General features: G+C 40.6%; 2 protein-coding genes across 3 annotated transcripts; both read left to right on the forward strand.

Moving 5' to 3' along the window:
* The first annotated feature begins 2,510 nt into the window (after positions 1-2,510).
* LOC131134710 (diablo IAP-binding mitochondrial protein-like) lies at positions 2,511-5,197 on the forward strand. Of its 2 annotated transcripts, none has more exons than XM_058080272.1 (5): positions 2,511-2,764; positions 2,861-2,966; positions 3,038-3,163; positions 4,317-4,427; positions 4,552-5,197. In XM_058080272.1, exons 1-5 carry the CDS (start codon positions 2,628-2,630, stop codon positions 4,852-4,854), a joined length of 783 nt encoding a protein of 260 aa, XP_057936255.1. In that variant the 5' UTR covers positions 2,511-2,627; the 3' UTR covers positions 4,855-5,197. The 2 variants fall into 2 exon arrangements, with proteins under 2 accessions (XP_057936255.1, XP_057936254.1); XM_058080271.1 differs by having other exon boundaries at positions 2,512-2,764; positions 2,858-2,966.
* A 737-nt stretch (positions 5,198-5,934) lies between these two features.
* On the forward strand, positions 5,935-10,183 carry LOC131134711 (diablo IAP-binding mitochondrial protein-like). Its single transcript, XM_058080273.1, has 6 exons — positions 5,935-6,083; positions 7,973-8,108; positions 8,188-8,310; positions 8,550-8,660; positions 8,760-8,856; positions 9,010-10,183. Exons 1-6 carry the CDS (start codon positions 6,001-6,003, stop codon positions 9,213-9,215), a joined length of 756 nt encoding a protein of 251 aa, XP_057936256.1. The 5' UTR covers positions 5,935-6,000; the 3' UTR covers positions 9,216-10,183.
* Positions 10,184-10,422: the final 239 nt, after the last annotated feature.

Consider the following 10,422-nt stretch of genomic DNA (forward strand, 5'->3'; position numbering starts at 1 on the left):
GATATTATCCATGACTGATAAACATTTGGAAGTGTGCTTGAGGCTGGCTATCAGCAGCTACTGTCCGGACTATGCATCCCTGGCTGGTTCAATTCAGTGCAAGTCATCAAAGTAAACTCAGGTAATTACAAAAAATGTTAATAGTTAATTATGTGTGTTTTGCAATATTGGCTCATTTGGTTATGTAAGGTACATCAACATACATTGTACGTACAAATAATCCTCAATACATTTGAAAATAAATAGATGTTTTGCATTTTTGTAGTGGGTAGATCATTTTGACTCGGTCATTTTAAAAGTAGCTCGCATGCTGAAAAAGTGTGAGCACCCCTGGTCTATGTGAAAGCTGTGTGACGTTCCATCCAGTAATGGAACCAATTGTGGTTCCCCACTGGATATCGTGCTACACTGTAAACAGGTTGTGATGTTGTAATGATGTCACAGGGTCCAAACACGACAGTGAAAAACATCACATGCATGCACTAATCAGATGAATGTGGCAAAATGACCCTTAAATGAAAGGTATCCAGGTTCGATGGATGCTGGCCATGTTGACTGTGATGATGATGATGATGAAGATGTGACTGGTACTGTTCAGGTGGGTTCACTTGAGACCGCAGAAGTCCCTGCACTCAAGTCTTTTGTAACTGGGCAATACATTTTTAATGTACTTCATCTTGGGTTTTTTTTCTCTCCATTGTCTCACGCAACTGTATAGAGATTAGATGCGTCACCACAGTCCCCCGTCTCTAGATCACTCTTTTTTAATAATTACCAGACAAGCTTATCATTAACGTCAAGCTGCCAGGGTCTAATTGCACAACCCTGATGTTCTCCACTGTTTGCCAAACACATTGACTCTGCTGGGAGCGCCTTACTTCTGCGTCACCGCTGGATACACTGTTGGGGATTGGACCGCAGCGAAGCAACAGTCCAAAACAAACTCTCAGAGCAAATAGCAGCAGGACATCTTACACGGCATTAATGCCATTGCCAGAGAACTGGCAAATCACATTTTTTGCGGTGGATTGTGGATGAATAATGGTATATTAAAACTTTCATTGTTGTACATATGTCCAGATAAATACAGTGGCTTTTTTACAGGAAGATAAATTCAGTACTGCCGTGCTTGTTAAAAATCTAAAAAGTAATTTTCCAACAATCCTATAAACTGCATGGAGAATACAACATACAACTTCCGCACTGAAGTACTGTAACTTTTTGACAAGCAGACAAAGCGACGCAAATCAATTTCCTGTTCTTGTTGTTAGGCGGAGTTCATAGGGCTCAAGCAGAATTGCCCCAGAGTCCAGTCGCCACACCCACACATTCAGAATTCAGACAGGAATTCAGACAGACATACCCCACTGATGAAAATTTGCAGACCAGTGGAAAAAGACATAGCCTTTAAAAGCAAAATCGTGTATATGGTATATACGTATATTCATATTATTGAGCTGCATAAGGAAGGCCTCTGGCAGACCTCTGCTAAGGTTGGATGCATGAAGACAAACAGAACAAAAAAACTCAATCAAGTGGTAGACCCAAAAGCCAGAGAATCCGATTTGCTGTCCATCAAGACACGGGACGATCCTCAGCTCAAATGAAGGTTGAGCAGCGGGATGCTGGAGCCTATCCCAGCTGACTTCAGGCGGTACAAAGTAAACTAATGAATGTTAAAAAACGTTAATTCTGTTCCTCTTATTTTATTGACTGTGCATACCACTTCTGTCACTTTGCGTCAGTACATGCCACTGCTAATGTTCTATGACTATCATCACACATGTACTCTTCTCTGACCGGCATCACTAATAAACACTAAACAAGCCAAAGGAAAGCATGCACAGATGTAGTCTTGATAGGATCATTGAGCTTTAGTCTCGCAAATATCAGTTGTTTTTTTTAATAAACTGTATGTATGCTATAAAAACAGTTAGCATTCTGTAATAAAATAACAAAATGGCTGCAGGGGAGGCAGATCCTCACCTGAAATAAATAATTTGATATGTATTATTCCAATAATCTTTAACATTTTCAGAATGAACATTGTTGAATTTGCAAGCATCTTCCAGATGACTTCCAGCAAACTTTAACATTGTCATGGTAACAGTTTTTGGTAGTTTTGGTAGTTATTATAGGATCAGTTCAAATTGTGTGCATTTTTGCATTCGGATGCAGACCATTGAAAAATGCACATCTCAATGCAGCCGCAGAGAAAGCTAAATTGCAGACTGCTTTGTGTGTCTATAATTAAGCATGGTGACACATGTTGTGGATGCATAAATGATGATGATGATTAGTTAACCAGAATCTTTATTTCCTGCTAACAGCACTTCCATCAATGTGCACAAAGGGGTGAGAGTGGTTTACTCCTGACCAACTGCAATCTGCACGTAGGTAGTGTCTGTGTTCTTTCGCGAGATAAAGCTAAATGCGCACATTTGCAGTCAGAGTCAACAGATCAATGACTTTTACGCAATGGGATGGAGCCAGTGGCTGCATAAATACAAGCGGTGCGTGACAAGGGGAAGCCAAAGCAGCAAAGCGGCAGCAGAAAAAGGCAGATAGCAAGCCAGAGAAAGCTCTTAGAAGATTTTTTTAACAGAAATTAGTAGACTGACTGCAAGATGCAAACAGTACGACAGTGCTCAGCCTGTGCCAGCCGGGCCGCAGGAGGACTTTTGAGGTCGCAGGCAGATGTTTTGGCGCTGCAGAGTGACAGGAGCATCCCCAGGGGGAGAGCAGCTTGCAGCCGCATCCTCAGGTACAGTACATTTAACGATATCTATCTATCTCCATGCTTACAAGCCATGAAACCATGGCTCTTTGCTTGCTCACTTCCTTTGTCCCCTAACAGCAGTTCCGCCTGTGCCTACACCAGCAGTAGAAAGGCCACAAACAGGAACACGGTGCAATGGAAGGAAGCGGCGCACACAAGCACAGCATCTTTGAGCCCCTCGATACAGGTAGATTCGTCTATATTTCTCTTGCTATTCATATGATCATGTCAAAGGTAACCTAAAATATCTTCTTCTAGCAAACAGAGCAACTTACTTACTGCTCCTTGATCAGAAGAGCGGCCTCTGTGGTCACCGACAGCACAAGCACCCTTCTCTCGCAGAGCACTTTGGCTCTCATGGATGCCTTTGCCAACTATACAAAGGTGACTTTTTAAATCATGTGACTAGCTCATGACATCCAGTACAAGAACTCTAGCAGGTTTGGAGCAGGATGATTGCCAAAAGCTAGTTAAATATGTTGTATATTAAAGCTCATGTGCATCTCCACATAGGCCAATACACCAACATGTACGGAACACCAATGTTTCAATGTACCACAGCCACCCCTTCCACAATGCTATGTGGAAGTCAGTGTAGAAGTTTATACACTAAATAGATGAATATGCTTCATATGTTCTGTTAATATTAGCCCATTTGTGCCTTGGCAGAGGTAAGACAAAATCAAAACTGAGCATTAGAATCCTGTCAGTTTTTGGTAGTGTACCTAATGCGAGTCAAAACAAAACAACATGCACAACTCAATGGTCTAACTATTTCAATGTTTATAAATATATATGTATAATATACTGGATATTTTTCAATCAACTCCCCTGTGCACATACGTATATATGTCTATTTTTTTTTATTTTTAGTACATGTATGGTGCATATGATTGAAAAAATTTTTAGTACAGTAAACCTCGGATATATCGGATTCAATTGTTCCCACTGGTTTTGTCCGATATAAGCGAAATCCGTTATATGCGTATACCGGAAAATGTCCGTTTTACGCATATATCAGATTTATATCCGGTATATGCGTAAATCGGATTTTATCTGTTATAAAAAGGCACTTCCTTGACTATGTTTCCAATGTAACTGGACGCGCAGGCAACGCTGCAAACGCTGCAAATGACGTCGTATAGCGGCCTGTCACGATTCGGCGAATCGGAGCGCCACGATGCGGCCATCCGATATATGCGAGGGAAATTTAATGGAAATGCATTGGAACGGGACTGGAGATTTTGTCCGAAATAGGCAAAATCCGTTATAAAAAATCCGATATATGCAATGAATTTTTATTGGAAATGCATTACAGAAAAATCGGTTCTTTTTTATCTGTCCGTTGTGAGCGAATTTCCGATATATCCGAGTCCGATATATCCAAGGATTACTGTAGTGTATATTTTCAAGTGCTTTTGGAATTGGTATAATGTATCTATTTTACAATCTTATTTCAAATATAAAGCTATTGTTAGTATTATTAAACTTGGTCGTTTATGTGTGTTTACAGTGTATCATGTTTGTCTCCACTCAGGCTCTCCACACACGGATTGCTCTGCAGAGACGTTATCTGGTCTCGCTGGGAAAACTGAGCCCTGCAGAGGAAGACTCTCTCCAGCAGGCCATCTTCAAACAAAAGGCAGAGGTCAGTCTAGAAACCAGTGACAACAAGCCCAGTTTAACACTTTATGGGACACTCGACATCAGAAACAAGCATTGCTCTCATATTATTATGTTAATGTTCCTCTTGTCTGATACTAACACCACAGGTTAGCGAGCAGCTCTCTGAATGTAAACGTTCAGAGAATACTTGGATCAAGGCGGTCAACTTGTGCAAAATGGCGGCGGAGGCGGCGTACACTTCAGGAGCCCAACAGGCCTCCATCACACTGAGGGCCAACGTCCAGCTGGCCCAATCCCATGTGGACGAGGCCCGTAAACTGTCAGCTGAGGCGGATAAGAAGCTGGCTGAGACCAAAGTAGAAGAGATCCAAAGGATGGCCGAGTATGCCTCCTCCTTGGAGGGCTGCGGGGAACACGAGATCCATGAGGCTTATTTACGAGAGGACTAAGATGAAAGAATACATCCACATCCAGGCAATAATATCATATGAATTACAATATAGAATTCTTGTGGCATTGATCTTTATTTAAGACTATTTATTTGATGAATAAATGCTGTTTGAGCTACAGGGTAAACAAGGAAGATGACCTGACATTATGAGAATGATGTGCTGTTGTGTTATGAATGAAATAAGGCTGCGACTTTGTGTTCTTGACAATCAAACGTCTGGCTGCTTGGTGTCATATTTTTATGTAGTTTTCTTGAAATAAATGTTGTTATGTATTGTTTGCTTCCTCTTTTCATTGTTCAGATGTCATCATAAACAATAAAAAAACATCTGTGTATTTCAATTGAATCGACATTTCTTTCAAATGTAATTGACACTATGGTATTTTGTTTGTTTGACATTGAAAAGTTTGCTTGTGCAGTCATCGGCAGCAGCTAAGAGGACTCAAGGGGGGATATTGTGTTGGTGCCACTCAAGTCCCCCATATGAATTTGGACTCCAAAGTGAACGTAAAACACCCCCTTGAAACTCATTAACTGCAAAAGGTGTTCATAAATTATTCAATTGATCCTCTGATGAGTTAAGTCGCGGCTTGTTTTTCTCCGATGTAGTGTCAGGAGTAGACCTATTAATAATTAAGTCCACGGCTAATAATTATGAGCCAAATTGCACCATTAACAAGCCAAAGACGATGCTGATGTTTATGTAGCACCTATCACGCACCCACAGATTTCATCAGGCGGCGGTGATAAAGCAATATTTGGAATCATAAAACATCTCATATGCTGCTGCATTCACATCATTAAGCACACCAACACAATCAAATGAGACAATAATGGAAATGAAAAAATAAAAAAACACTTTATAACATAACATTGTTAAATCATTCCAACTACGTTCAGTTTCGTTTGCTATTAATGTAACAATATCTGCATCATAAATGACAGCAATTGTTAATGTATTGCCTATACCATATAACCAAATAAAAGAACCAGAACAGCCATTCCAAGAGTATGCAAATATGTAGCTACAACATATTTGGTTTCTGTTTTTAGATATATACATTGTTAGTGTTGCATAAATAATATATTGTGGAACCTTCAGATCACAAGAGGGCAGCAGACACCGGACGTCTAACAGGAAATAATGACGTGTTTGGGGAAGTCTTTATTGTGGCGGACCAACATGGCCGCACTCGGTAGGGGAACAGCCTTCCTACGTTTCTTACGGTAGGTGGACGTGTTTAAGTTAACATGACGTTTTATTACTCTGCCACGGCGAAGTGTCAAAACAAATTACAAACAACTGTGTATTTTAGGAAGAAAAACGATGAATTAGACGTTGGTATTTGGCCGGGACGTAAACCGGAAGTCATTGTCGTAGGTTGACGCAATAGGTGCGCAAACAAAAGTAAAAATGCAGAATAGCATAATTAAATACAGACGTATCTACACATAAGACCTTTAAAATAACTGGTCTTGCTTTAGTGTAGGTACTATTAATGTAGACAAGTTAGCTGCCAAGCAACAATATTAAGTACACCTGCTCAAGCTAATGAGATTGGGTAGAGTTGTATCAGCAAACATGCTAATGCTCACAAAGATTACAGATTTAATCATTGGAAATTATAATGGTCACTGTTTACTGTTATTTGAACATGCATAAAATTGACAATGGAACACACCACATAATTCTAATCATAGTTCCAGGAAGGAAGGAAAGTTTATTTAATCTAACCCCCCATCGGTTCACATCAGTTGAAGTACATTTCTTCACTTCCTGTATTTCATATGTGATCTTTTCCATACATAGAAAAGCGATGAGGTAACATAGCAATATGGTAATCAGGGCTCTACGTTAAAAACAAAAATGACTTGCCCATGGGGAATCCTTAAGGTGAGAACTACTTGCCCGAACTTGCCCCATGTAAAATGAAAAGACTGCCATAATGATATCATATATCAATATATGCTGATAATTCATCAGATAATAGTACTGATGCATTGTATTTGGAGGAATGTCTGAAAATTTGTGGAGATGTATGTTAACATGGCAAGCCATGCTACCTTACACATGGTAGTCGTAGTAAGCAGTGATATTTATAAGTTGTGCACCACAATGAAACATTATTGAATAGACACATTTGTGTACTAGTAAAGTGTTTTTAATCCACAAAAAAATGCTCAATGGTCAAACAATAATTTGTGAAGCAAAGGTGAGAAAAATACACCGAGAAATGAAACCGCTAGATTTTGTAGCTTGTGCAAAATCAGCACTTGGTATTGGATCTAATGGGTGGTGTTTCATTGTGACCACTTCAAATTGTCACAGCAATGTGATTCACTCACCTGTGCCATCATTTGATTGGCTGCCGCTAATAAAATACTTGTTTAGGAGGCACTGGTTCATCACTTTTTGATGTTTTCCTTCACAAGTTGTTGAAGAATTAGACCATGTTGGCAGGGACGCCATGATAGATGTTTTCCTAGTAAAACGATCGCTGATTGGTTGATCGCGAACAAGAACGGGTGTGGGTAAAACGTGGATTGTGGATTATGGACCGCGGTCTAAAAAAACGATTCTGATTGGTCCATTTCAAGATTTGCAAGGATTGGTTTGCAAATTACCACCGGAATTACGCAGTCCGTGTTTTACCAACACCCAACAAGAACCGCTTTAAAAAAAAACTCTTGGCAGTACGGCATGCTAAAGTGCACTTGCCCGACGGGAATATCACTGATTGGATTTACTTGCCCCAATTTTGTTTTAACTTGCCCCGGGCCATCGGTACAACGTTATTGTCGAGCCCTGGTAATATAACTAGATCATAGTTAGATCATAATAACCATATATAATTGTCAGTATAATAATAAGCACAGAAACATAACAGAACTAGTTCAAGGCTCTTCTTCCTTGTGTTTTGCAAACTGTTTAGTCTTTTAGTCATTGCTTGAGTTCCTTCCTTGGGCTGTTCCAAAATTTGATTCCACATACAGAAATGCTGTGGCTTTATCACATTGTTCTCACGTATGTGTTTCAAGTTTAGTTTTTCCCTGAGATCATAGTTCTCCTCTTGTCGAAAAGTACTAATACATGTATGTGTGTGTATATTTTGCAGAAGCAATGCGCGCATACTGTGCAGGAGCAGCAAACCTGCAGGACACAAGGTGGGAAGATGGAGAAACATTGTATGCACAAGTGCCACATCTCTAGTTGTGGGCGGTGGCCTTTTGTGCGCCGTACCTTTCACTCAGGTAAGAAACGGGTGTATTACAGCATTTTGTCCTCCATTGTTACTTGTTTGTGAGTGGGATAGTTGGTTCTGTGCTGCAGGTTCAAAGTCTCTCTCACGAATCTCTGATCAGAAGAGCAGCCTCTTTGGTTACGGACAGTTCCAGCACATTCCTGTCTCAGACCACTTTAGCACTCATAGATGCCATCACAGAGTATTCAAAGGTGAGTTGGATGAAAAAAGCTAAATGTCACTCTGGGAGTTCATCCCAAAATTTCTGCAAAAATATGCCTCAAAAGTCAAAACGCATTCAAACTGTAATTACATCAGGAGACTTCATCTCAGGCATCATAATGGTTTTGTTGCACCACACAAAAGAGAACCAGTGATGGCTAAGAGGAAAAGTGTGATGATAACCACAGAACCGGAAATGTAACTTACAGAGACAATTGTTGGCAAACAGGCTGTGCATACACTCATAGCACTCCAAAAACGCTACCTGGCCTCACTGGGAAAACTGAGCCAAGCGGAGGAAGACTCCATCTGGCAGGTGATGCTTGGCCAGCGAGCAGAGGTGAGTCGACAGTCATCTTTGGTTTCGCCTTTCACGCATTGTTACGGTTGAGACGACCTTTCACCCCAGCAGAAAATTGTTTATGCTCTACTGTGATAGGTCAATGACAGACAAGAGGAATGCAAGCGTTTCGAGTCAGTCTGGGTCAGCGCCCTCAAGTTGTGTGAAACGGCAGCCGAGGCAGCGTACGCTTCAGGTGTGCAAAAGCAACCGTGATGCTTTGTGCGTGCATTCCACACTGCTGTGTAGTAGGAAATGTCCCACTTGCAACTTCCAATTTGATAATTTAGTGCCACTCGATGACTTTATGTTTGAAACTGAGATGATGGTCACATGTTTGTACTTGTAGGGGCTGAGCATGCATCCGTCACCATGCAGAACAACATCCAGCTGGCCCGCTCTCAAGTTGAGGAGGTAGAGAGAGTCTCAAAAGACGCAGATAAGAAGTTGGCGGAGGCAAAGGTGCTGGAGGTGGAGGCCATGACTCAGCACGCTGCTACTCTGAAAAGTAACAATGAGGAAGACATACCCGAGGCTTACCTCAGAGAGGACTAAGGCACTACGGAGAATCATCGGTCTTCTCATAATTATCCCCACAAAACTCCTCATATTTAATTATTGGAAACAGAATTCCATGTGCAGATTTTTTGCAAATTCAAGTGTTCTGTCTTCAGAATTAGTTAAAGAAGCCAGCCGGTACTTCTACTACAGAGGATGGTTAGGAGGGTGGGAGGGTGGTGCATGGGTCTAGGAGGATGCTCATTCATGTGCAGATCCACTGATTTTTTTCCCTCCGCCACTTAAGCTGTTGATGGTTTCTTCCATGTTCTTACAAGTGTACAATCAAACCAATTTGTGTTAACGTCTTGGCCTTGGCAAAGAGCTATGCACTGAGTGCAATATTGGGGGGGGGGGGGTGACTGAGTCTGTATTTACTGTGATCTGATTTTTTGTGTTTTGCAAAAATACAAGTAAAAGCACATTGTTTGTGTGTCCTTTTGCATAACAGAAAGTTCACAATATAGTACAAGGACACACAAGTAGCAGCTTTTAGAAACTGTGCTAAAAATGAAGCCAAAAGGGCTTCTTAGGTTTTCCAAAACAAGGTTTAAAAACAGCACAGAGCTCTGTCGTCTAAGTATAATACGCAACTTCTTTTTGTGAAAGATTTGGGAACAAAATGTTTCCTGTGGTCAGGGAAGCACATTATTTTCCTCAAACTGCCTCCTGGACTACATAGACCAGCCTGTTTTATGTATTATTTTCTAGAATTGTAGAATGATGACGGCAGCTTGAGTGTTTCCTTTTGTTTCGCTTTACATGTTTGTATTTTCTAAACACGTTCACTTGACAGCCTTGCCTTTCACTACAAATTAGCCATGTCGTCGTCTTTGGCAGGTCTCCACTCAAGCTGGCATCTCATATTCCATCTTTCCCTTTAACCTCCACTGTGACAGAAGTAAGCAAAAAGCAGCCTTATGCTTTTGTCCATTAATTGGGAAACCCATATAGAATGGCAAAATCTGCATAACTGGAACTAATATGGATTTAATCTAGTTCCACATATACTCAGTCAAATAACATATATTTTACATTTAGATACACACCATCAAAAACCTATACATTCCTTCATCGTCATTGTACATTGAGGGTACATACAGTACAAAAGAAACAAATGCAATACAGCAACACTATCATTATCTGCTTTATAATTGACGCATTGTTAATATACCAAGTCACGGCTAATCAAATCCTGTATAGC

The sequence above is a fragment of the Doryrhamphus excisus genome, chromosome 8, assembly GCF_030265055.1.
Source record: "Doryrhamphus excisus isolate RoL2022-K1 chromosome 8, RoL_Dexc_1.0, whole genome shotgun sequence".
NCBI classification, from domain to species: Eukaryota; Metazoa; Chordata; class Actinopteri; order Syngnathiformes; family Syngnathidae; genus Doryrhamphus; species Doryrhamphus excisus.